The sequence below is a fragment of the Ranitomeya imitator genome, chromosome 10 (assembly GCF_032444005.1).
Source record: "Ranitomeya imitator isolate aRanImi1 chromosome 10, aRanImi1.pri, whole genome shotgun sequence".
NCBI lineage: Eukaryota > Metazoa > Chordata > Amphibia > Anura > Dendrobatidae > Ranitomeya > Ranitomeya imitator.
In genome coordinates this window covers 130209628-130236919 of record NC_091291.1, presented here as the reverse complement: position 1 = coordinate 130236919, position 27292 = coordinate 130209628, and the positions used below count along the sequence as shown (strand labels likewise).

The 27292-nt window shown below is 43.3% G+C and overlaps 2 protein-coding genes across 3 annotated transcripts in view; one reads left to right on the top strand and one right to left on the bottom strand.

Moving 5' to 3' along the window:
- Positions 1–235: 235 nt before the first annotated feature.
- On the bottom strand, positions 236–27292 carry SMIM35 (small integral membrane protein 35). Of its 2 annotated transcripts, none has more exons than XM_069741309.1 (4): positions 27221–27292; positions 4664–4774; positions 3029–3062; positions 236–468 (listed from the first exon to the last, which is right to left on the bottom strand). In XM_069741309.1, the coding sequence occupies exons 2-4, from the start codon at positions 4770–4772 to the stop codon at positions 351–353; spliced, it is 261 nt and encodes an 86-aa protein (XP_069597410.1). In that variant the 5' UTR covers positions 4773–4774; positions 27221–27292; the 3' UTR covers positions 236–350. The 2 variants fall into 2 exon arrangements, with proteins under 2 accessions (XP_069597410.1, XP_069597411.1); XM_069741310.1 differs by lacking the exon at positions 27221–27292 and adding an exon at positions 14212–14312.
- Positions 19090–27292, top strand: part of TMPRSS4 (transmembrane serine protease 4) — a 46351-nt gene continuing 38148 nt past the window's right edge. Inside the window, exon 1 of the mRNA XM_069741291.1 lies at positions 19090–19231. Within this exon, the coding sequence (XP_069597392.1) occupies positions 19229–19231 (3 nt within the window). The 5' untranslated portion in view covers positions 19090–19228. The remainder of the gene's footprint in view (positions 19232–27292) is intronic.

The following is a 27292-nucleotide window of genomic DNA, read 5'->3' as shown; positions in this document are numbered from 1 at the left end:
TCAAAAAATGGATGGAAAGTCTAGTTCCTCAATGACAGTTCTGGACAGTGCACTGCATGGGATCGGGGTTTCCCCCTATCAACCCCCCAAGGTGCTGGGTCCCTGGGTATTGCCGTATTACTCAACCCCCGTCTGTCTCTGTCCGTCACATGACTCCAGCTCATCTGATCCGTTCTCACAGACTAGCGTTGCGATCTTGTACTATTGCTGGTTAACCAGTAGATGTTCACTTCTACTTTTTACAATGAGTGTGCAGGACCAGTTTTTAGCAAGGACTTTACATAAAAGAGAAGGTAGCAATGTATTCGCCCCTCCCGTCCCCATATCTCTTTTTTTTTTTTCATGTGCGCTTAGACTTCACTGTCCTGGAATTGAGAGTAATAGTAACCAGGCATGGGACCATGCGCGTGCATTGTGCCGCTGACGGTAAAGGGAGGTGCCAGCTCCAGGTCCATGGACTTCAGCTGTCTGCAGGGAAAAGGACACAGCAATAATACAATTAGACCATTCGTAACTGCAGAATAAATGTTATTTACTTATTCTACCCAGCTCACATCAATGCAAAAAATGTAGTCAGGTCCCACAAAACTCCCAAACCGCATCCACAATCCAGCATTACAGCCATGTCCTTATCCCATACCGTTATTGATTTATCCGCAAAAACAAACTTTTTTACTATCGCCAAGCATATGCAAATTTTCTCAGACTTGTCCGCCAGGGCTTGTCTGGCCTCTGACTCTCTAGTCCAGTCCTCATTGAGTATGATTGACATTTTCCACCCCGCCCACATCATCTTGGAGGTGATCGAAATCTTGCTCTTGTGCAGGACTTCATTTCTACCTTTGCTGGTCTGCTAACTGGGTAGTATGTGTTGCCACTCAGGGGCAGACTTATCGTTGGTGCAACCTGTGCAGTGGAACAGGGGCCCAAGAGGTAAGACAGTCCATTTCCACCTGCGCAGCAAGTGTAATTGTGCATTATTATGAGCTATTGGGCTGGAAAGGGCCCATATATTGTTATTGCATAGGGGCCCTCTTCGGTCTGTGCCCACCAGTGGCGCCAATGGTGTAAAAACTAATAGACAGGTAGTTGTACCTACCTGCCTGTTGCGTGCAGTGCCAATGTGGTTACAGACCGCTCCTGCCGGAGATTAAGTGGCTTCCGCTCATGTTACATTGACAGATCAGCTGCTTGTCTTCCTCTCTGCTCTGTTGACAGGAAGTGACTGCCGACATCATGCTGATTGCCTAATTGCGGGGAGAATGATGTCAGCAGTCATGCCCTATCAACAGAGCAGCCCAAAAGAGGAAAAGCTGCTCTGTTGACGTTGACCAGCTGAATCGCTGGCAGGAGCAGTGGGTGACGGCTCTGTACCGGCGCCAGGTAGAACAGGCAGATCCTGGATAAACCCTTTAGCTAGACCACATCCAGGAAGACTTAAATGGAGCGCTGGTTGAGAATACATCCTGCCATATCATTCAAAATTTGTGGCACTGAGCGGCGTAGATGACCACCTCCAAATGTTCTTCATGACTTGGAGTCACAGCAAAAAATACGTTGGGGGAACATGACTTTTCAGGAGGTTTCTACCGGTTTTCTTTGGCATCTAAGAGAGTTTCCAAGTCTTCTAGGAGTCAGGGAACTTTCTAAATAATAGAGTTTGCCCACCGGTACCCGCTCTTCTTATTTCTTCTCATAAAGGGAATTATTGGAATCAATAGTATATATCAGCCAGGTGCTGATATTGGTATCACCTAATACAAGGATAACTGATCCCGAATGCTCTTGACCGTTACATGCAACATTACCTTTTTGGTTTTCTAAACCTTTAGGGTATGTGCACACCAGACATATAGTCATTATGCATCTTCTTTAGCAGAAAAGTCTGAGATATCCACAGATGTCAATACAGCTGCAGATTTTCTTTTGAACACAGTGTGATTAATTAGGAAAATTTCACCATTGGAAACTGAAAATCCGTATTATAAATTGACACGCCGCAGATCTATAAATCTTTACAGTGCTGATATTCCTTAATTTTGCAGCAGATTTAACCAGGGCTGTGGAGTTGGTAAACCAAACCTCCGACTCCTCAGTTTCCATGACACAGACTCCGATTCCACCAAACAGGGCTCCAACTCCACGACTCCAACTCCGCAGCCCTGGACCTGATCTGTAAAATTGCTCGGAATATCTTTGCAGAAATGCTGCAGATTTGATGTGTTGCAAAATGTGAAAATCCGCAGCATAAATTGACATGTCGTTGTTTGTAAATTTGCAGCTCAGGTCCATTTCCATTGTGGATTTTTTACACCGTGCGTGGATGAGATTTTGTAACATATCATCCGCAATGCGGATACTGTAATCAGCAGCGTATTTTCAGTGCACAATCCCAGCGCGATTGTCATGATCCAGACCGGGTTTTGAGTCCTGTCTTCCCTTTTCCCGATCTGATCATGTCAGGGGTTAACTTTTCTCAGCCTCAGTCTGGTCTCAGGTTGGCTATTTAGCCCCGCTGTGTCTTGCAGGTGATGTCAGTTATAGTTTCTGCCTAGTGCTGCTGTAGCTGACTCTGATTGCTCCGATTTGTCCTGCTGCGTTTGCGGTCTGAACCCGTGTCTCTGTTTTCCCCTGTTCCCATCTTGACTCAGTGTTTCCCTTTAGTGTGCATACTCCCTGGTTTGACTTGGTTTGTATGCTGGCCTGTTTCTGACCTTTATCTTTGGCTTATCCGCTCCTGACCGTTACTGACTTCTTGGCTTGTCTCTGACCCCGAGTTTGCTTATTCCTTTGGTACTGCGCTACAGTCTAGGATTTGAGCCGGTTTGTTTTGACTATTCTGCTGCCACCTGTGGTAGCCTCACTGCAGTCCTGCTTCCTCTCTACTGCCATCTAGTGAAGCCTGCACCTACCTGCATTGCAGCAGCATGACAGTGATCATACCCATTATATATTAAGTAGCTGCCGTAGCCAAGATTAATTTGATAGAAATCAAACCCTAGAAAGTTTGAGCCTTTGCCTCACTTACCGAATGTTGTAAAGATTGAAGACAAAACTTGTCTCTAGAAATGAAAGCAGAAATTAAATCATTATTTATGTTGATTAACCTTTAACATATACAGTAAGGAGGGGGGAATATCACGCACACCACAAAGCCTTTTGACGAGAGGCACGTTCTTGCAGTTTCTTTTTTACTGTTTATATTGGCTGGAGTGATTTTACAATCAGTCACTGAACATCATTGTGAGCGGTTGGACATAATTTAATAATTTAATAAAATGGTGGTCCTGCGCTGCTCACTTGGGGGCCGCACCGATGACCCATCTACCGGGACATGTGCACAATTGCAGTGGCGTAACTTTAAACTCATGGGACCCAATGCAAACGCATAAACGGGACCCCCAATGATTGCAAATCTAATATTGGTCTTTTTATATAGGCCAAAATGTCTTTTTGAACCCCTTAGGCTCCAGGGCCCGGGTGCGCTTGCAACCCCTGCATCTTTTGTAGTTACACCGCTGCACAATCGGCAGGTATCATGCATCGTGGATCCACGTGTTCTGGCGGGTATACAAAGATATAACATTGTGAATGCCAACCATTGCAAGGTGCAGAAGTGATAACCCCTATAAGAGGGTCCCAACCTATTTTTAGTTGTTTTTCTTACCAGTATTCACACATTTTACCAAAATAACCCCTACTGAATTGGCAGAATTGCTGCAGATTTGCGCCATTAATATCTGCAATGGATCACAGTAGTGGGCAAATGGATATGATTTATCAAATTTTGTCCACATGCTGCAAATTCTGCCGTGTAGATTTTAATTAAAAAAAAAAAATCTATAGCATTTCTGGGATTTTTTGCAGATTTTTACGGCATCTTTTACCCTTTTGAACCCAGTAGAAGGTGATCTATGCTCTACGAATCAGCAGCAAAATCATATGCAGGTTTTTATGCTGTTTGAATATATTTACGGTAGAAAAATCCGCCACATATGGAGCTATGCTGAACGTTTTCACCATTAAAGGGGTTTTTACAGGTTACATATGCGTTTTTTTGTAAGGCATCGTTTTATTAAAAGTAACTAAATGGTCCCTACTTAACCCCTCACGCCCCAGCGCTGCTTCTGGTTTTTGTTGTCACATCTAAAATTAGGATGTCACCAATAAAGCATTTGACTGATGCAGTCAATCACCTAGCTTGGCATGACTATTAAACCCAGTGATTGGTGGCAGCGGTCACATGGAGTTGTCTTGATATCATCGGCTCAAGACTGCAGGCATCACTGGAGGTTGGGGATGAATCATTCTGTATATTTTTTTTACTAAGAAAATAACTATAAAATAAAAAAGTAACCTCTAAAACCCCCTTAAGAAAATATGTATTATTGGAGGGTCAATTCTAAAATGCTGATTGCAGTGCAAAAGGGTGCGATCGGCGGTCATTTAACTCAAGTGTCGGCACGTCTAAATGTGACCTTAAACTACCCTGCGAGAGTGACACTTGTTGTCAGGATTCCTGTCATTGTTGCCCATAGCAACCAATCACATTGCACGTTTCATTTTCCCCCAAGCTGTTTATAAAATGAATGCTGAGCTCTGATTGGTTGCTATGGGCAACACAGTTTTGATAAATGATGCATGCTGAAACAATTATACCCACCATAACAACAACGTCCGCTTTGATACCAGCGAATCAAGATGTACAGGGCTGTGGCGCCAAGCATCACTGTCAAACTACTGCCCAACACGACACCTAGCGCATCCACCATGGCTACGGGAGAGAAGGGAGATAACAATTACTATATGACCGCGCCAAACTTCCTGACAGGCACAAACCCCAAAATAAAGTCTATTTTTGGCACTTTATTCACGATTTGGGTATTTTTCCATAATACGCAGGAATAGAGTTAGTAAATGTCATGATCCAGACTGGGTTTTGAGTCCTGTTTTCCCTTTTTCCCGGTCTGGTCATGTCAAGAGCTAACCTTTCTCAGTCTCTGTCTGGGTTCAGGTTGGCTTTTAAATCGCCGCTGCTTCCTGCAGGCGATGTCAGTTATAGTTTTTGCTTAGTGCTGCTGTAGCTGACTCTGATTGCTCGGATTGGTCCTGCTGTATTTGCTGTCTTAACCCATGTCTCTGTTTTCCTCTGTTCCCGTCTTGACTCTCTGGTTTTGACTTGGCTTGTATCCTGACCTGCTTCTGTCCTTTACCTTGTGGCTTATCTGCTCCTGACCGTTACGGACCCCCTGGCTTGTCTCTGACCACGAGTTTGCTTATTCCTTTGGTACTGCACTGAAGTCTAGGATTTGACCCGGATTCTTTGACTATTCTGCTGCCACCTGTGGTAGCCTCACTGCTGCACTGCAGGTCAGCTCTGTTTAGGTGCAGTCCTGCTTCCACTCAACTGCCATCTAGTGGAGCCTGCACCTACCTGCATTGCAGCAGCATGACACTAAATGCCCAGATTTTTATCTTAGGGGTAATTCATTTTGGCAATTAATAATTGCTATTTGGCGAATAGACTTCTACCCTGTTTCTTTTCCTGCTATACACCCTGTATTGATTGTGTGGGGATTTTCGTACAGTCCTTTAAAATTATTAATAAAACTTATATTTTATAGGGCCCCCTTTTTCCTATGGTTTTTCTATACCCGAGACCCTGTCTTTCATTTTTAATAGGTTTTGTCAGGTGTCAGGTTTTGCGCCAAAATAAATTTCATGTTTGCACTAAACTTTATCAGCATGCACAAGACACAAATATAGATTGATAAGAACATAGTAAAAAACGTAGAAAAATGCAAGAAAAAAACAAGCAAAATCTGCTTCTTTACTGCGAAGAGAGCAGGTTTTGTTGCAAAAAAAATGCCTAATGTGAACTAAGCCTAAGCCTAAGGCTTCTTTTACACTTGCCATATTTTTTGCAGGCCGTATAGCCGCAATTTTCACGGTTTGCCGCAAAAAACTTGCGGATCGCCGTTTTTCTGGTTTCCAATACTATGGAAAAGGTATTGGAAAAGAAAAACGGAGATCCACAAAAGCGGTATTCACGGTGCACCGCAAAAACAAGCTTCCGTTGTTTTTGTGGCCCTATTGATTTTCAATGGGGGCCGTGTCCGTAAGCCGTGAAAAATATCAAGCAGGCTCGATATTTTTTCACGGCCGTAAATACGGCCCTCATGGCCATACGGCGCTCTGCGGAATTATTTTTTGCAACCCTATAGAAATCTATTGGGGCCGCAAAAACGGGACGCAATACCACGGCAAGTGTAAAAGAGGCCTAAAATACAGCTCCTGACTTTTTTCCATACATGGGCCGATTGGGCCCCACAGACACAGAGGACCCCTGCACTTGCCTGGGTTTGCCGGGTGCCAGCCATGCCTACAGATACCCTGACATTTACCATATACACCCTACTATGAATAACATACACCATGCAGTGGTCATTTGCACGCAGCCATGCAGATGCACGGCTCAGTCGGTAACTAGGACTTATTGCCATATTATAAAGCCATCATGCGTTGTAGATATTTAGCGGATTCCTGCGGACAATCCTTCTCAACTGCAGGAAGAAGTGATACAGAGTCATTTCCATCCCTATTAAGCTGTCACTGTCATCAGGAAGCACTTTGTGATATTGTCTGAGCTGATATTCTGCTCCCATGGGCCGATCTCGGGAATTAATTAATATAAAGAGCGCTGTCCGGTCCCAGGACATGCCTAGAGATCTGTGGATATATCTGTGCAGCAGGCAGATGGTTCATGTCAGCTACACGACTCTTTATTACAATTTGACTCAGACAAGTATACGGAAGATCTATATTTTGTAGGTCCTTCTTTGACATTCATGTCACATCCATTTTTCATATCAATCTCTGCGCGATTGTTGTCTTCAGGGCAGAAACACGACGCTCGCTGTCCACACCCTTACAGCTGTCAAAGTGAATGGTGTCATGCATTGTTGTACATGTATTGTGATATGTGAAGTGTAAACTATGTCATGCGGTTTTAGGGTTGTAGTGTGTAATAATGCATAGTATTTTAGATAATGGCGCTGCTGTGTAGGAACTGTAAAGGTACTGCATAGTGTGAGTAAGGTACACTCCAGCACAAGTATAGGGTGAGCACAGGATAGGACATAGTTTAGTGCTTAGGTTAAAGATAGGTAGTGACTGTAGGTACATTAGGGCAAGATACAGTTAGTGTTTGGGACTAGCCCAGATTAGAAGGGGGTTGGGTAAGTAAAAAGGAAACCACTTCCTGTTTTGGGAGTTAGTGTCACGCACAGCGTGGAAGACTAAGTGCAACACGAGGGGAAGAGGTGAAGGGAAAGGGGGAGTGGAGACCCCTAGGCAGATCTAATAGCTCCCTGCCGCCCCTAGCATTCCTATATTGGTTCCACACCAATCGCCGAGCAGGAACCTAAGCCCTGTATATCCCTAGAGCTAGGCCCTGAAGAGCGAAGAGGGGATGAGCTCTGGTCAGTCCGCACTGTACACTAAAGATAAAAAGGGAGACAAAGAAGGGGAAGCTTGAGCAGACTCAGAGAGGTAACACCATACGTCCTCCAATAGCATCAGAGAGGAAGTAAGCTGACTGATACAGCTCCAAGCCTTCACAAGGGAAAATGGGAAGATCACAGGCGACTCCCTGAAGTAGACTGGGAGTCTATAAACACCCAGGTCCTGGTGTGTCAATTAGAGCCGGAGGGAGGTTGTCACTGGGTCGAAAAGTCAGAAGGATTAAAAAGGCGTTTGCAATGGCAAACGCAGAGACCTTCTGCAGCCAGATGCAGAGCGACTGTCTGAAACATGTGACACACCAGAGACAGTTAGTGAGAGAGTTCATTGGTGACAGTGACAAAGTCAAGTTCAAGAAGCAGTGGGCTGACAGTTAGAGGAGTACAGTTGGTGTTGGGCGGTATGAGACTGTGCAAGACTTTATGCAGACATTGCTGCAATGTCTAGAGCCTAAGGCTCGTAACAGGTGCTATGGAGCGTACTTTAACTCCCTCCGAACAAAGCAAGATGGATGTGGAATTGCTTGAGGAAAAAGAAACGGATCTCGCTAATACTGCGGGGCCAGATTTGAAATCCCTGGGGCTGAAGGAATCAGTGAGCGCAGGGATAGTCCAGGCGGAATTAAAAGTGAAGCAGAAAATGTACGTTATTGCTGAAATACAAGCAGGAGGGTGCTGTGCCCGATACTGCATGTTACAATCTGATGTTCTTGAACTGACCAGGTACCTTTCAAATGTTGAAACAAACTTGGTGTTCCCTGATGTGAGCGGCTGTTCCTGAAGATGGAGACCAGAAGACAGCAGAGGCCTGCGGCCTACAAGTGAGTGTAACGCACCCTACATTAGACAGCACACTGGGCCTGGGACACAAATATCCTGTAAAGTACCAGGACGACATGGAGCGACAGCTCGACCACGGCTTAGCAGTCCATCATCAAGCCATTGTCATTCTCCCTGATCCCTTTCTAGGTTTCCACACAGCAAAAAATAATTTACCACAATACATCACAATTCGAACTATTTTTTTTTTATAAAACTTCCTCCCAGTGGCTAAATGATGTTGATCACTGCTTTATCTAAACTGCATTAGCTATTACCATGTGCATTCTTCAATAAATCACTTGTACATTTCTGATGACACCATCCTTGAATACAGCTCCTCCGTGCACGCTCGCGTCTCCTTTTCCTGCCGCTAGAGGACGCCCAATACAGAAAAATAAATCCACTATAATGGTGACATTAAGTCTGATCAGTGTCGGCCGGATGTTACTTTCAAGACAGTATGGAAATATGAAATGTACGATAAACTACAATTTTTTTGCCGCATTTGCATATTTTTACCAATTTTGCAGTTTTTTTTCTAAATGTAGATAGGATTTTTCATGCGTTTTTTCTATAAGATATTTTATTTTAAAGAAAAAAAACATGAAAAAGCTTCATGTAAAAAAAGAAAATATTTAATAAAAACATATACTGTACAATTCATGACATTTTCACAGGTGATTTTTTTTTTTTTTTTTTTTCATTTATTATTATGAAATTATATAGGATCACTTGCTCAGACCAAAATTGTAGTTATTGTGTTTTTTTTTCCCTCTCTACACTTTTTTGGACTTCACACAGACCAAATACATGGCAGTGTCAATACTGCCAATTACAGGGATTGTCCACCTTTCAGGACATTTTTTTTTATAACTTGGGCCCCATTCACACTTCCATACACACACACCCATTACAATGTATGGGGCTGCGCACGTGTCCGCGATTTCACACGCTCTTCACAGTCGCCGGGTCTCGCTGAACGCAGCGTTGAGCCAGATTTGGGGAACGTCATGGGAGGCGCTGGACTACATCGGAGCTGCGTGGAAACTTTTTTTTTAGAATAAATTGGTGAACGGAGTCTTGTTTCTATTTCTCTCTTTTTATGTTTTTCAGGTTTCCATTTGTGGACCAAGTCTGATTCCCTGGACTACGTCAGACCTGCGTGGGATTTTTAAAAAAAAATAAATTGGTGAATCAGGGAAAGTGTTGGGGAGTGTTCATATCAAGTATTTTTTGTGAGGTTGTTTTTTTATTACTGGGTTAGTAATGGGGGTGTCTGACAGACCCCTCTTCATTATTAACTCCGGGGGTTAATGCCAGCAGTGTTTATGGACAATTCGCAGCTGACATCAACCCCAACTGCCATTACCATGACAAAGGGTATCCGTGACTCATGTGAGCTCAATAACAAGACCCCATTTTTTCACCCCATATTATTCCAGAATTATAACCTCCTCCCCCCTCTCCTATACCAAGAAACTAACCCTAATAAACACACGATAAGCATAGATTGGATTAATTGGCCACAGCAGCCATTAATTAACATTTTAATATACAACATATTGAAACAATGAACCCCGGAAGTGGATGATCCTCGAAGCCCGAAACTTATAACGGAAAATTTTTTCCAGAAAAAAGTCCCACCTTTATGGCCTTAGGTCAGCCTTATCCCCAGCCGCTACGCACCAGCTCGGAGGCAGATATCAACCAACCTGGCCAAACCATACACCTAATCCCTTCCTTGGGATTATATATATCCCTTGACAATTTTAATTCACCCAGGGGAGTTCAGGACCTGTTGCGATGCCCCTCCCCCCCCAGCAATCCGCCATTTTCCAATTCCACCAACTTCGAGGACCACCACCCCATGCCATGCTGCCATGACAGTTATTCTTCCTTACTCAATAAAAAACTACCTTTGAAATAACAAACCGCAGTCCAAAACTCATACCCATTAACATAATTGAGTTTTAAAACCTTAAACCTCAAAGCAAGGGAGGGTGCGTGGGAGCTTCAGGATTCAGCCGGTGAGTACCTAAAATGGTTGCCCCACTAACATGGCCACCCCCATTTATAAGGTCCCCTCAACCCCACCTCTGACCCCACCTACTCCCCCCAGATTCAAACTCCACTCCTCCCATAATCCTAACATTAACCCTCTAGCACAGGGGTGTCAAACTGCATTCCTCGAGGGCTGCAAACAGGTCATGTTTTCAGGATTTCCTTGTACTGCACAGGTGATAATTTAATCACCAACTCATTATTTGTGTAGTTGATTAAATTATCACCTGTGCAGTACAAGGAAATCCTGAAAACATGACCTGTTTGCAGCCCTCGAGGAATGCAGTTTGACACCCCTGCTCTAGCACACACCAGACTTATGAGCTCCCTATATTCCCACGTCTCCTCGTCACGTCGGCCTCCCCTGATGGCCAGAGGCCCAGTATGGCCTTTCTAGATTGCCAACGCACCAGGACAATCGGGAAGAGAGAAGGTGAACTTCCAGAATTGGAGCGTCTCATGTGATGCGCCACTTCTGGGGAGGCTGTAGGAGGGTATTTTTAGGCTGGGAAGGGCCAAATAACCAGGGACCTTCCCAAATAATATCAGCTCTCAGCTATCTGCTTTACCTGTGCTGGTTACCCCATGTGATTTTTTTTCATTTATTTATTTATTAGGTTACTACATGTATAGTAAGCTACACATGCAAGGCACTAATTACACTGTGTTACCAGGGTTTTGTCCCTCGGACAATTTTGAGTGTTCCCGATAGATTTTTTTCATGCTGATTCCAGAAATGACTTCAGATTTTCCCTATCACGTAAGGTTTTTGAGAAATGTTACGAAACATTATAATATTCTGTTATAATTCTAAAAAAACACGGATTACACTGCGCAACAAAATTTCAGGGAGGTTCTTGTCCCCTGAGAAAATCTTATTGCATCTTATAGATTTTGATATGCTGAACATGAATATGTGCTCCAAAAGTCTGTATCACGTATGGTTTTTAACCCCTTCGTCGTTTTTCGCTCACCTTCTTTCCCGAGCCGTAACTTTTTTATTTTTCCGTCAATATGGCCGTGTGAGGACTTTTTTTTTTTTGCGAGACGAGCTGACGGTTTTAATGATACCGTGTTTGTGCAGATACGTTCTTTTGATCGGACTGTGTATGGGCTGCAGCGATGACGGTGCTGCAGCCAATCACTGAGCGCAGCAGCTCAGTGATTGGCTGCAGCGCTGTGGATGTGACATCATCGTTGCAGCTGAGCAGCAGAGTCAGGAGGACCCAGGAGGATACGTAAAGCGCCTTTTTTTTTTTTAACAACAAACTAAGCTAACAGGCAAAAGTTTTCTGGAAGAGGACAACCCCTTTAATTGATTGGGACAGGGAATACTTTTATTCAGGTTTCTTCATGATTTTTTTACTTCTCAGGATTCCTAAGCATTTCATGGTCATCTCTTCTGCCCAGAATCCGATACTGGAAGATTCCTGGATCCAAGAAATGATTGGTCCAATTTACATATTAACTATGCGGATACGTAGAATTGACATGACCTCACCCACTAATTGTATCTGCAGCTCATTGTGTATTTATACCACTGCCTTACTGAGGTCATGCAGAAACAATGCTGCCGAGTCTGACAGGTACGCAGCGTGCCCTCTACAGCACAGCAAAATTCATTAATGAATGTAATAATGAGTAATCTGTGCTAATTATTTGTGCTGATGAACGTGCAATACTAATTAAAGGTATAGGACGCACGTCTCATTCATTGAATTCAGGTTTCTCCTTCAACCACATTGCCCCTGGTGTGTAGCCTTCGGCACCATTGACCCCAGTGTATAACAAGTCCATCCATGACATTTCTTCCTCCTAAATCTTCCCCCATCACGTGTGAGTGACATTAGTGAGACGTGGAAGGAGCCGCAGCAACTCAGCCATGAAGTGGAGACCCCATAACGTTACAGACTGGGGGGCCGAATACTGAGGAGCAGAGGGCAGAAAAGTCACCAACGCTCTGCTGACCCCATAACTGCAGAGTCCAGACCTCCTCTGGTATAACATCAGCACAAACACCTCGCCCCTCCGGGAGCTTCATGGCCGAGCAGCTGCATGCAGCCGTACATCACCAAGCACAATGCCTAGCGTCGGATGGAGTGGTGTAAAGCCGCCACCACTGGACTCTGGAGGAGACGTGTTCTGTGCAGTGATGGATCACTGTATTTTCTGTTATTGGACTACATAAGCAAAAAAAAAAGTACAATAAACAAATATTTTGCAATAATTAAAGTTTATTTAACCATATTATATATACACGTGCCTTGGCGCATTAAAAAAAAGAAAAATATTTTTCATGCATTTCCCCATGCTACTAAATAGTTATCTGAAAATTATTCCAAATATATATGCGATCTGTCCTGCAACAAAACATTGCCTTAAATGAATGCATAAGACTGAAAATAAAAAAATTATCGCTGACAGTATGAATGGAAACTGAAACAAACAAAAAAAAATTTCTCCTTCAATAGGACTAATAAGAACTGTCATCAATATCGGATCAGTGGGGGGGTCCAACACCCGGCACCCCCAACTAATCAGCAGATATCAGGAGCCATGACCACAGGGAGGACACAATGTATGAAGACAGAACAGCTCCCCGCACTGTGTGTGGTCATTCTTGGGTACTACAGCTCAGCGCTCATTGCAGTCAATGTGAACGGAGCTGCGGTACCTGAGAACGACCACTACGCAGTGTAGGGCGCTGTGCTGTTCTGTACACTGAGAATATCTGTCAGGGATGAATGCAAGCACAAATACAGAAGAACAGATGATGGCGCTCACCAAACATAGGGATAGAGTATCTAAGTGGACTCTAAATAAGTCTGGGGAGACATTGTCAACTGATCCACTCCAAGCAACCTGCAAAACCCGATGTGGAGCGCAACAGAGGGCAGTGAAATCAGGGGAAGGAAACAGAGCCCGGGATACCGGGGACAGGTGTATCACTGTAAGAAATAAAACTTGTATTTTCTGTACTCAGACCACTTATAGCCCTCCATGATACAGAATACATTCTGTACACGTCAGCCCGTGGTATGCAGCACTCTACAGCACACTGCTGTAATCTTTCAGCCTTCCGGGGCGCAGGATGTATTCACACCTGAAAAAGTCCTCAAGTTGGCAAATCTGGAGCACAGGGATTGTAAACAGCGTATAAATACTCAGAATAGTTGAGGGCTAGGCTAGCGCTATTGACAATCGTCACCTCCTTAGGTGTCATCACCTGTGACCTATTTCCTCCCTGAGAATAATGAAGACACGTGAGGGGCCCTGGATCTGCCAGAGAAACGCGGGTGATGCATCACTCACCAAACTCGTCCTACGAGAGCTCGGGTACAATCACTCATGGTGCATGTCACCTGCATTTCTCGCAACCTGACGGGTAATCTGTGCTCTTCACACACAAACAGAGAGTAACACAGTGACACACATTTACACGGAGGATCCCAGTGATCTGGCCCCGCTGTGTGCAGGAACGGCTACGACTTTAAGGTTATATGAGGACTAGATGTTATTGTATGGTGCAGAAATGACAAGTCCCTATTATAAAGTGTGACTAATGGCGGATCGTCACTATGGCAATATAAATAAATGATCGGCCTGACTTCGGCATGGTGGTAGTATCATTAGTGGCTCCCAAACATCTCTCAGATATCATCACAGTCCAGACCTGCACCCTTAGCATCCTCTCATCCGGCTGTGGCACTTATTCTGGACCCTCCACCCATCACTCAGCTCGTTACTTAGAGAATAGGTGCTTAGGACAAGGCATCTGCTGACGTTATCCTAGGGATAGCTTACCTACCTTAGCTAGCCATCTCATGGTGCTTGGCGATGAGCTTCTCTCTCCCATATGCTAGGACTCCCCTCCCTAGTGTAGCATCATCTCAAGTTTTCAGATCGTCACTCATTCGTAGGCTACCACTGTCTGCATGTTAATGGGTTAGGCTTGCTTGAATGTTGATAATAGCTAGAACTCCCTCTTGGGAAGATATGAAGAAGCGTATGGCCCTTTAATTATATTAGGATGTAGTGGACTTTGGTGGTCAAGTGACTCCCCACTCAGAGATGGCAGAAGAATGCAGTCACACACAGATTTCAGTTCAATACTTTTGCACACAAGAAAGAAACAAACTTAACAATAAACAGTTTTACATGAGGCAACAAGCTTGATGGTTACACAGTCTGACATGAGGTAATGTGCTTGATTGTTACACAGTCTGACTTGAGGCAAGAAGCTTGATGGTTTTAAAGTCTCACAAGAGGCAACATGATAACTTGTACAGAGGTAGACAATTAGTCCCCATAACAGTGGGTTGCATTTGTGATAATTTGATGACACTTGCATTGGGATGCTGGCAAACTCCTCAGCAGCACATCTTTTACTCTTAAACAGCGTTTGTGTCACTTTCTCAGCATCTCAGAACACACTCACAGTGCTGGTCCCAACCTGCTTTATGACCAATTGGTTTTACACTTGTAACACTTGGCCGAGTGCACAGTATTACATGAGGATACAAGGTCCTACATGAGGTAATGTGCTTGATGAAGAAAAGCCTTACATGAGGCAAGAAGCTTGATGGTTGCACAGTCTGACATGATGTAATGTGCTTGATGAAGAAAAGTCTTACATGAGGGAAGAAGCTTGATGGTTTAAAAGTCTCACAAGAGGCAACCTGATAAATTGTACATAGGTAGACAATTAGTCCTCATAACCATGGGTCACATTTTTGATAATTTTCTGACACTTGCATTGGTATGCTGGCAAACTCCTCAGCAGCACATCCTTTACTCTTCAACAGTCTTTGTGTCACTTTCTCAGCATCTCTGCACACACTCACAGTGCTGGTCCCAACCTGCTTTATGGTCAATTGGTTTTACACTTGTAACACTTGGCTTTCCACCACTTACTGATACTTACAACAATATTCTGACATTCTCCTCAGCAGAACCTCCATCACACTCAGGTTACACTGCCTATCCTGCCTATCTAGGAGCCTCCACTTATCCTACCAATCTGGGAGCCTCCGCTTATCCTGCCTATCTTGGAGCTTCTGCCTATCCTGCCAATCTGGGAGCCTCCGCCTATCCTGCCAATCTGGGAGCTTCCTCCTACCTTGCCAATCTGGTAGCCTCCGCTTATCCTGCCTATCTGGGAGCTTCTGCCTATCATGCCAATCTGGGAGCCTCCGCTTATCCTGCCTATCTGGGAGCCTCTGGCTATCCTGCCAATCTGGAAGCCGCTGCCTATTCTGCCTATCTAGGAGCCTCCACTTATCCTACCAATCTGGGAGCCTCTGCCTATCCTGCCTAACTGGGAGTTTCCGCCTATCCTGCCTATCTGGGAGCTTCCGAAGCCTGTAGTTCAGACGACCATGCCACTGGTCTGAATTGTCAGTCTCCTGGAGTGCAACCGCCCTCTGGCAAGCAGGAGGCAGAGATGCAGAGGAGTGGTGTGAACCTGAAGAAAGTAGATTAGACAAGGGCTGGAAATAACATTGGTGCAACCTGTGCAGCCACACAGGGGCCCAAGAGGTAAAAGAGCCACTACCCGCTACAAAGCAGGTCGAATTGTGCATTACAATGAGCTATTGGACTGCAAAGAACCCTTTTCCCTCCGTGTCTGCCCCTGGATTAGACAACACCTTTTAGTAGAAAAAAAATGTTTTCTGCCATCCATAAAGACACGTTGTAGTCTATAATTAACCTTCCTTTGTGTTACCGATACTGCCGTGCTCCACATTATTTACAGCTCATGCACGTGTTATAGATTTGTGTTGTCCACATTATGGTGCTCACAAACTTCTCCTGCCTTGTACTGAAAATTTGTCTGACGCTCATTTAAAAAAAAATCCCAATTTTTTTTTTTTTACTAATCTTGCAAATTTTATTGCAGTCAGTCTCAACTCTTGGCCATGGCTTTACAAAATCTCGTCTTTTTTCTACCCAGTTTTCTGGAATTCCTACCTTCAAGTCAACTTTCTTCAGCCAGTACATGTCTCCTAAAATTTGAGGACTGGACTTGTACCTTGAAAATTGTAGCTCGGTATTTTTGGACTGTGTCTTCGAAAACTTTGCATTTTTGCAGTACAAATTGAAAGGTCTTCTTTTTTTTAGCTCGATATTTAGCCGCGCGGCGCAAAGACGGTATCATTAGAACACTTGTTCAAAAATAGCGTTGGAGGAACCACAATGTTTAGGAGGCGACCCCAATCCGGCACGGAGAACGCATCCAGACTCTTCTAAGACCACCGACTTTCTGACGGGGCTTTTATGGTCCTAAAAATCAAAAAAAAAATAAAATAGGTACTTTCCCAGCAGATCTAGGACTGTCGAGAGCCGTGAATTTCACCTGGGAAAGAACCTTTGTGGAATTACATGTTGCAACAACGGACAGTGCGATATTACTAGATGGTGTACAACAAACCCCCGCGCAAAAAATCCTCTGCTGTTTCTCCACTCCACCATCTGCACATTTTCTGATCCCCAGTGTGCTCCATCGCGCTATCTGTGGTTTTGTGGCCTTCATTCATTGCAATGTTATATGAGAAATCCGCTGCTAGACCTGGCACCAAATCCAAGGACGGAATCTGCAAGTAACGCGTGAGAATTTGGTGCGAATTTTGAAGCCATTTTCACGGCAATCCTTCACACGCACGCTGTGCACCCTGCATTCATGCACTTAGCTGTATATTTTCATATTTCCGTTCAGCAGAAGGTGGAAAAAAACTCAGTTTTTTGGACTTTTTCTGGCTCATGAGTGTAAACGTCAGACATTAGGCTCAGAGGGTATGTGCATTAAAGGGAACCTGTCACCTGAATTTTGCGGGACAGGTTTGCGGTCATATGGGCGGGGGTTTTCGGGTGTTTGATTCACCCTTTCCTTACCCGCTGGCTGTATGCTGGCCGCAATATTGGGTTGAAGTTCATGCTGTGTCCTCTGTGGTACACGCCTGCGCAAGGCAATCTTGCCTTGCGCACGCGCAGTATGCTTTGCCCAACTGCGGGCAAAGCCGAAAAGCATAAGTGCGCATGCGCCGGCGTACTATGTCCCGGAAGTATTTCACTGTGTTCCGGAACATAGTGCGCCGGCGCATGCGTGCTAATGCTTTTCGGCTTTGCCCGCAGTTGGGCAAAGCATACTGCGCGTGCGCAAGGCAAGATTGCCTTGCGCAGGCGTGTACCACAGAGGACACAGCATGAACTTCAACCCAATATTGCGGCCAGCATGCAGCCAGCGGGTAAGGAAAGGGTGAATCAAACACGCGAAAACCCCGCCCATATGACCGCAAACCAGTCCCGCCAAATTCAGGTGACATGTTCCCTTTAAGTTTTACAACCGCCAATGGAAATGCAACAAAAAACGTTGCAGATCACTGTGTGCCACTCTATCCTGATATTTAGGAGATAAGATCCAATAAATTTGCCCCGGTCCCTCCCATTTGGTTAAAGGTGCTTTTAATTAGAGCATTAGACAGACTCCTAGATCTAAACCCAAGAGATGGTACCATAGTCTCCTGCTTGTTTATAGGCGCCATCCAAATGTGATCTTAGGAAATTCACCTCTCGGGGTCATATTCTCAGACTTGACATCTATTGTTTGGGGGGAAATATTCTAATTGTAATTTGAGCTTGTTTCTTGCTTTTTTTTTATTATCTTTCCTTGGGTGGCTTTTCTTTCACCCAAAACTTACTTTAATAATAACAATTATTATCATTTAACTTATTTATTTATCATTATGAAAATGTAAACCTCTTCAACTCTGGCTTTTTTCCTCCCCTTATTCCAAAATGTGCATCTGGGGGAAAAAAAAGCTTAAAAAACAAAAAAAAAACACCGTAAGACCATGAGCACAAATTAAGTTTCACCCTCCTGCGATTTTCAAAATCCGGAACAGCAATCTGCTCTGATTTTACTGCGGAGGATATTTATCCATTTTTTTCCCTTTTTGATGCAAACTTGAAGCAGCTTTTTTTGTGTGTGTGTGCAGAAATGCTGAAATTCTAAACTTTAAAAACACAATTTAATTTATTACACGTATTTTTCAAACCCCCTAATGCGGAAAAAAGTGCATAAACCCCTCCCCTCCCCTCCCCCACAGAGTTCAGCATCAATTTTATATTCAGAGCGGGCAGAAATTTTTATGAAATTACATCCATCTTGCTTGAACTCCCCGCCAAAAAAAAAAAAAAAAGTTTTCGCTGAGTGTCAGTGTGACCTAAAACTTTGCCGTTGTCTAGAATGGGGCCTTCTCTGCCAACGCTTCGTTAAGTAGGCGATGATTATCAGATGACATTAATTAGTTCTCCGCCTTCCAATAAAACACATTCCGCAGGTTTGATACTCTTAATTTAACCCGGATGTGCGTATTTTTTTTTTATTTTGCCGGTAAATCGCCATTTTTTCCGCTTAGTTGTTGCTACAAGAGATATTTTGTAAGAACTCCGGTAAACATAATTGATCTAATTCTGGATTTACTTCCTTATTTCTAACAATGGAGAGAGCCGAAAGCCATTGACTGTGCCTGAAGACCTGTCAGGAGGCTCTGCCGCCTCTCGCATGTCCAGGTGAGTCAGGGCGGAAGGAGCGGCGTAGTCAAGGTGTGCAAGGCAGGGCTAAACCAGTTTGACAACTTTCAATGCTCTTATGCTCCTTTTTTTTTTTTTTTTTTTTTCTAAAATAGACATGCAGATAAGGAATCGAAAGAAGGAAACCGTCATGCCGAGGTAGCTAAAGCCGAGTCTGGGCTTCGGAGAAACCGCCAGCTCTAGTGTCCCATAAGTGATCTGGGAAGTGGAAGGGTTGACGGTCCAGGATCACCATGGTAAGTGGCCAACTCATGCGGCTCTTGGTAGGAAGAATCGTAGCCGGGGTTTTGTGTGTTGGGTTCTTTTGGGGAGTCGGAATCCATCCTGGAGCATTGCTGAAAATTGTCGCGATCAGTGCCGTATAGGATTGAGGACACGGATGCAGCCTTACGGTAGTTATGGAGGTGATCATGGCCCAAGCAGATGCTCCATAGTTGTCGCTTTTGCAGACATGGCTTGATACATTTTGCGGGTCGTTTGTTGTTTGCATCCTTTTTTTGGGCGAGCACGCCAGATGTTGTGCCAAAGTTGGTAGTATAATATAAACTTCATAGAAGGTTTTTGTGTTTGTTTGTTTTTATTAAACACCCCGTATTACAGGGTTTGGGGCAGTTGTTTTTTTGGAGGTTTTTCCCCATTTGACTTATCTGTAGATCTTTGAAAATCAGCAGAGAAAAAAAAAAGTACATTAATTTAAAAAAAAAAAAAAAAAAACTAATGCAAAAGTTAAATTACATTCCATTTTGTGCGTTGATTTAATGCACAAAATGGAATGTAATTTTGCATTAGTTTTGTTTTTTTATTTGGGGACTTTCGGAACACAAAACAAGATACATGTTACATTTCTTTTTCCAGGTGGGTTTTGATAAAAGCTTTTGGGGCTTTATATTAATTTTTTTTTTTTAAATCGCAACATACTCGAGTTTTTTTTTTTTTCGAACACAATGCACATGTGATACTATGTGCTTATATGATACCATGAGAAATTAAAAAAGAAAACTCACATGATTTGTAATATTTCAGACTGTGTGCCCACGATGAGCTTTTGATGCTGCGATGCCGACTAGACTTTTTTTTTTGTCTTGGCATAAACTGAATTGTGTCATTTAACTGTGATCCGATTATTTCGCATGCCACTATCGGATCACAGGTGCGGAGAAGAGGGAGAACTTTAATTTCTCCATCGTATGAGTTTGCATATTAGAGATTGCACTCGGATGACATCCAAGTGCAGTCTGTTTGCCCTGCACCCATAGACTTGTAAGGGTGAGCGCTGGCCGATATATGCTGCCAATTGCAAAATGCTGCAAATTATTACTTTACTTTTTTTTTCTCATGCCGACACTACATGAGAAAATAAACGCTAGCTGACACTGATTCATAGTATAAGGCCACATTCACAGGTTCAGTATTTGTAAGCCAAAACCGGAAGTGGGTGAAAAATCCAGAAATGGTGCCGTCTTTCTTACACCTTTCCTCTGATTGCCCCATTCCTTGTTTTGGCGTAAAATACTGAACGTGTGAACGCTGCCTAAGATTGGAGCGAATGTTATACGCTGGCTACTCGCAGTGTGAATGCGACCATTTTGGTAATGTTGTACACACATAGTATCATATTTGGTTGCCTTTTGTGTTCTAATCTCTATATTTTTCACTTTGTATCTGATATTTCTTAAAACATTAAGTGTTTCTTGTTTGTTTTTTTAACTACTGAAGCACAGAAGATAAAAACAAAACAATTCTGCAAATATAAACTGTGTAAACAAACAAATAACAAGAATTCTAAAACTCCACCTAGAGCTTTTAATAGGCTAAAATGGTCCAAAATGATCTGGTTTGTATATTGCACGTGTGAATGCTTCCTAGTAGTGCGGTCACACGGAGGTTTTTCTATGAAAATTTTAAAGCCAATCCGCTTCGAAATCCCCATCTAAAACTGCTTCAAATGCTCTGTAATCTGTATATTGAAGTGGATCTGTCCTTCTGTTATAAAGTGACATAAATCGGAGGATGAATGTGGCGAATGCTCCGCGCGGCGGCAGGTTTATAGTCGGACTTTCACCTTTATATCACGTGAGATGGATTTTTTTGCGTCCTTACCTAATGCCTTTTGGTTTTCTAATGTTTGATCTTTGTTCTGTTCAATGGTTTTGTAACTTTTATTTATTTTATTTTACTCGCGCATCGCTCTGAGCACCTGGATTTTTCTGAAAAGTTCGGTAGCGCACAAAACCGGACTCATTCTGTGCTGGTAATTGGCAGCAGAAAACAGAGAACTCTTTGCCCCAATTCATCAAGTTGAGCATTTTGCTCACAAGCGTCAATCAATTTGGCGATTCTTTGGGCTACCGTGCTCCACCGCACAGACTAGAGCATGTTTCTGTTATAGTTTTGCACCACCTTTTTATGACCTAAATGATGACGAATTTGCTTTCCGCGCCTGGCCGTTAATCCGCTTTCCTACAACGTTATGTCCACTATTCAAAAACTTGGCCAGGATTGAGACGTAAAAACGCCAAAAACTTTTTTCAGAACTTTGAGCAAAAATCTTGCCACAGTTTGACACCTGAATTCTAGAATAACCTGTTTGACTCGTGGCCTTCAGCCAAGGGTCTATTTTTTGACCACCGTTTACATTATCAAAAAAAATGGACCTGTTCTTCGATCAATGGCCCAAAATAAAGGCTGCACTAGCCAAAATCCAACATGCCGGATTGAGGTTTTGAACTAATACAAACTTTTGTTGGACGGTCATCAGATTATATTTTAAATAGTATTGGAACCCTAGGACCAACAGAGGGAGACCTCTACCCACCTAGATGCCGCAGCTGCTATTGACCACGGCATCCCAGGAGTGAGTAGCCAGGACTAATGCCAGCTCTGATTCCAGCCATTGCAACCGTCACAGGCAGCACTCCACCATCCACTAGACTTGCGTGCTGCCATTTGCAAGTCTGGGGATGCACGTCTGCTTCAGCCATGCACACATTTGAGATTGATCTGCATTTTACGCATCCTTTTTAAAGGAAAAAAAAAAGTTGCAAATACCTTTTTTCCAAGGAAGAGATTGCAATTTTCCAGGCTGGACAAAAGACCAGGCAGGTCTGAAACATGTTGCCTGGGAGCGCAGCAGATATTTCTTTTCTGCCTTTTTAATTTTTGTGTTCAACTTTTTTTTTTTTGTGCCTTTTTTGTTTTAAACTACCGGATTAATAAAGTAATTCGTTTAAGAAGATGTGAGTGCCGGCTGTCGTTTGGACTATTGCAAATTTTCTTTCATGACTGAGAATTGCCACGTGTCATTCATATCACTGGACCACATGTTGCCTGCGTAAGTATTCTTCACAGGGACTGGTAGCATTTAGAAAACTTCAGTTTCGCCCATGGAGGTTAGATGTGGCTTATACCTGTCCTATACTCTCAAATATTAGAGTGGGATGACCTTTCTGGAAACGCATGACGCCTCTTTTTCCAGGACGACCCCATTCTTGCCAAAATTGTATCAGAAAAATCAGGAGACTTTTGGCCACCATGTTGGCACAGTTGCCAGAATTGTATCAGAAAAATCAGGAGACTTTTGGCCACCATGTTGGCACAGTTGCCAGAATTGTATCAGAAAAATCAGGAGACTTTTGGCCACCATGTTGGCACAGTTGCCAGAACTGTATCAGAAAAATCAGGAGACTTTGGCCACCATGTTGGCACAGTTGCCAGAACTGTATCAGAAAAATCAGGAGACTTTTGGCCACCATGTTGGCACAATGAGGACGTCCTACAAGATTTATCAGAATATCCTAAAAACCCCTTTTAATGGATGGATAAAAAAATAAATAGAAGTATCCCAACAACAACTTGTCAAACGTGCCAGAGGTACCTACTCTCGACATACAGTACATCTGCACAAAATAGGCTCAAAGGTGACCAGAATTACAAATGGCACATGGTTGGACCAATCCATCATCGATGAAATATTTCTCGTCAATGTTTTCTGTTCTATTTCGAGTTGGCTAAACGTATACAAACTCTTCACCTCTACATCACAAATATTTCATGTTGATGCTTGAGACCACAAAGGTTTCGACAACTGTGGGAAACGCTCCTGGTTGCATTTCTGGTTTTCTGCCTCTGACCACTGATTTTATTTTTTAGCCAAGTAAAACAGAACGACGCCCGTCCCTAGTAAGATTTCCATTTTAATAGCAGGTTAACTAACCAGTCGTGCCAGGATGTGACCTACACTGAGATGGTGACAAAGGCTGGAAGGACATAAGTTCATCCGGTTCTGTTCATTCTTCTGCAATGTTGATACAGCCCTAGATCGTCTCCCTGATGAGACAAAAGCCAATTCTCCTAATCCTTGGGGTCTGCACTTTGCCTGATCAAATAACTTTGGTAGCCCACCTTTGAACCCACTCAAGGTCTACTACTTCTTTTGCTGGTGCCCAAAACTGTCCATAATCTTTGCAATCTGACTAAATGATATAATGGCACAACCATTGTCTTCTCTTTGGTGCACACTGTGATCTTCCTCGGAGCAGCTGGATGCCACCGTTACCTTTTTTTTAATGTTGGCGATAATCATTTATCTCCTGTACAACAGGTAATGGCTTGCAGATGGGTGAGGATCTGACTGCTGAGACCCCTGCTTTTCCCAAGAATGGGCCATACAGTGCCGCACTGGGATGAAGCAGTGACCGTGCATGAACGTCACATCTCCATTCATTCTTTACGGGACGTCCAGAGATTGGACCATTGCACTTTGACTATCTCCAGCAGTCCTATAGAGAGGCGGCTCGGCTATTTCTGACAATCCTATAGAAAATGAATGGCGCAGTAAAGCGCATGCGCGGCCACCATTCCATCGGTATGGAGTCCTCTCACCTTGTCACTCTTGTAGGTTCCCATTTGGTGAGTAACCTTCCAAAGTACACAGTGGTTGATACCTTTTAATGGCTAAATAAAAGATGGTAACAAATTGCAAGCTTTCGAGACTAAACCGGTCTCTTCATCAGGCAAAGACTAAAACAAATTCTGAAGAATCACATATTTATGCACAACATAACACATAGAAGAAAAAAAAGGGGGGGGGGACCATGGATAAGACAGGTGACATGAAGCAGAATTACCATGAGTGATAAACAGTTATGTCCATAAATATTGGGCCAGCTCTTAGATAAGGATTGTTTTATTGTCCTCTGATTAGGGTCATAACATTATGGACATAAATTACTTGTGTTAAAAGGTAGCTTCAAATCTCAGAGAGACAGAAGAGTCTGGGAATATAAAGTGATGACGACCTTTGACAGTCTTAGTGCAGGAATGAATGTGTCACATGGATTTATGTCTTTTTACATCAACTAAGGAACTTGCCCCTCAGACTATGAGGGGTCATCACAACAGAGACCCTAATCAGAGGACAATAAAACAATCCTTATCTAAGAGCTGGCCCAATATTTATGGACATAACTGTTTATCACTCGTGGTAATTCTGCTCCATGTCACCTGTCTTATCCATGCTCCCCCCCCCCTTTTTTTTTTTTTTTCTCTGTGCTATGTTGTGCATAAGTATGTGAATTTGCTTTAGTCTTAGCCTGATGAAGAGACCTGTGTAGTCTCGAAAGCTTGCAATTTGTTACCATCTTTTCAATTAGCCATTAAAAGGTATCAACCACTGAGGACTCTCAATTCTACATATTTTTCGATCTACTGGCTAACACGGTACCAAGATATATTTCTTTCCTGCTTCCAAAGTACGTAATCCTAATGTAAGGTGACCTCAACCTTTGGACTGAGAAACTAGGCTTGGAGCAGGAGGAAAGGATCCGATCAGTGGAGGCAAATCAATGCGATTTCTGCAAATCTTCTCCACGATGCAGGCGCTGTAATATGTCACATCATTCTCGTGTGTTCTGCTGCATATTGGTCCCAGTGCGAACGTGCCCTGAAAAACTTCCACGCAACAATCCAGCCCTTCTTATTGTGCGAGTGATCTCCTCTCTCCTCCAAAAAGCAATGAATTGCTGTATTTTTACTCAAAGGGGGGGAAAAAGGCGATGGCCTGCAATGCGTTCATTCCTTATCTTCCTCCGGAGTCTTGGGACAAAATTATTATTCTTACATCCAAATGATGCCGCACATTCCGACTCCGAGGATTAACAGCCGGTCTTGGGGAAATTTGCATTCATTAGTAAGACTCATTTGGTTTGCACACTTACGACTGTGATGTCAATGTAAAATTAATTTGTTTCCACAAGATTTTTGCTTTCTGGAAATGATCATTTTAGAGAGGTCTACGACGGAAACCTCATCAACTGCAACAAGACAAAACTGCTTTTAGTGTATATACGGAGTCCAGGAACTGTCCTGATTCTATAGATTACCACAATTATTTATTTATTTTTTTTATACCACCCCTCTCCCATCAGCATTTTGCCAGCACTACAGGTGCTGGAACTTGCTTTTCCCTCACTTCTAGGTATACATTGCTGCCACTATCCAATCGCCTGAACTCAAAGGTGATTCTGTTATGCCAAAAGAAAAAGGGCTTTAGAAAAAAAAAAATCAGAATTTTGGCAGCTCCATGACACATGACTGGAGTGGCGATCACGCGCGTGTACTACTTACTGTTCCATGCTAGTGGGCATAAAAGTGCCCCATTCTACCAATCTCTGTAGGTTCCCACATTCAGAACTCCATGAACAATTGGTTGTCCTCTATCCATAATTTATCTTCACTGGAGAACCACTAATTTTAAGGATGGTCCAAAATAACAAAAATAAACGTACAGGGTGGCTGTGCCTAGTGCCTAGTGTGAAATGCCAGTCTTAAAAATAAATAAATAAAAAAAAAATTAAAAAAATTAAAAACTTGGAACTAATAGACCACTTTGATGGATTATCAGGATCCTGTTCGGTAGTCCGCACCGCCAGATCAGATCTCTGCAAACCTGGTCCTACCTGCTGGCCTCCCCAGAACCTCTTTTACTAGTATTCCCGCACAGTCATTCATGCTTCATGCCGTAATGATGACTTTGCACCAAGCCTACAAATCAGAAGAGGCGCCGGGGATATGGAAAAAGGTGCAGGTAGTAGACAGTCCGGAGGGTTCTGGTCCGGCGGCCATGGACTACCAAAGTGGCTGATGGGCCATCGTCTAGCAAATTTTTTTTTCCGTTAACTCCATCCACTATGTTTGAACAGTAGCAGATGAAGCAGGGTATGCCCCAGGGCACGGTTGAAAATCTGGGACTTTTTGGGAAACTTGGCACTCAGAAATCAGGTTGTTGCAATAAACGTGGCTGATGGCTGAACATTCTAGTTCCATGCTGAATTCTCAGGCCAAAGGGTAATGGTGACACACATAACAAACCGTCCTCGTCATTACTGTCGGGTGACATTCCGATCACTGCCACCTGCAAAAATAAAACATTCCAGTATGCCCGGCCATGAACCGGGGCTGGAAAGGCTCCTGGCCATATGTACTGTGAAGCTCCATTAATGGCGGCACCTAGTGCCCAGTCATACCACACCAGACTGACCGAGAGCCGTCCTGTGCGCACTGATGCCTCACCGGATCTGGTTCTTGGACAACAGATTTAAGAAAATAGTATATTTCTTGGATATAATATCTCTTAAAAGACGAGTAATTTGAAAAAGTATTAAAGTAGAAATTAATAACTTTGATCAATGTGATCTTTATAGATTTAGGTCTTATTCACATCCTTTCTTTTTCTATTTACTCTTCAAACGACAAATATTTACAGTATCTTTCATTAAACAAGTGTCTTTGTTGCTACATTCCCTTTTTTTTTTTTTTTTTTTAATGTTCCATTTTTTTATTTTTTAAATCCCCACCACCTTCCCCCTCCAATGAAATGCAGCAGAAGTGCTCAAGAGAAGTCCGAGCCTCTTTACGGAATCTTTTAAGCCTTCCCATTGACTTTTTAAATTTCACCATGAAAGATGCAATGGGAAAAAAAAACTCAATAAAAAGCAGAATTGACTCCCCCCACCCCCCCCCCAATAAAATAACAAATGTGGGATATCAAAAAAATGCTAATAATTCTGAATTGATATGTATGAGCAGCCACGCTACATCTCCAGTTCGCATGCTCATTACGTGCGGAGCTCTGCGTTTACCCTCCATATTTAAGTAGTCCCAATATCGGCACTTTATGGCTATCTGCTATATTAGGGGGCTTAATGTGATTGATTTTGAGCACGTACCTGGCTTATACCCCGTCTATTCTTCTGCTTAATACGGAGACCCTCAGTGATTTTCGATGCGTGATATCAGCA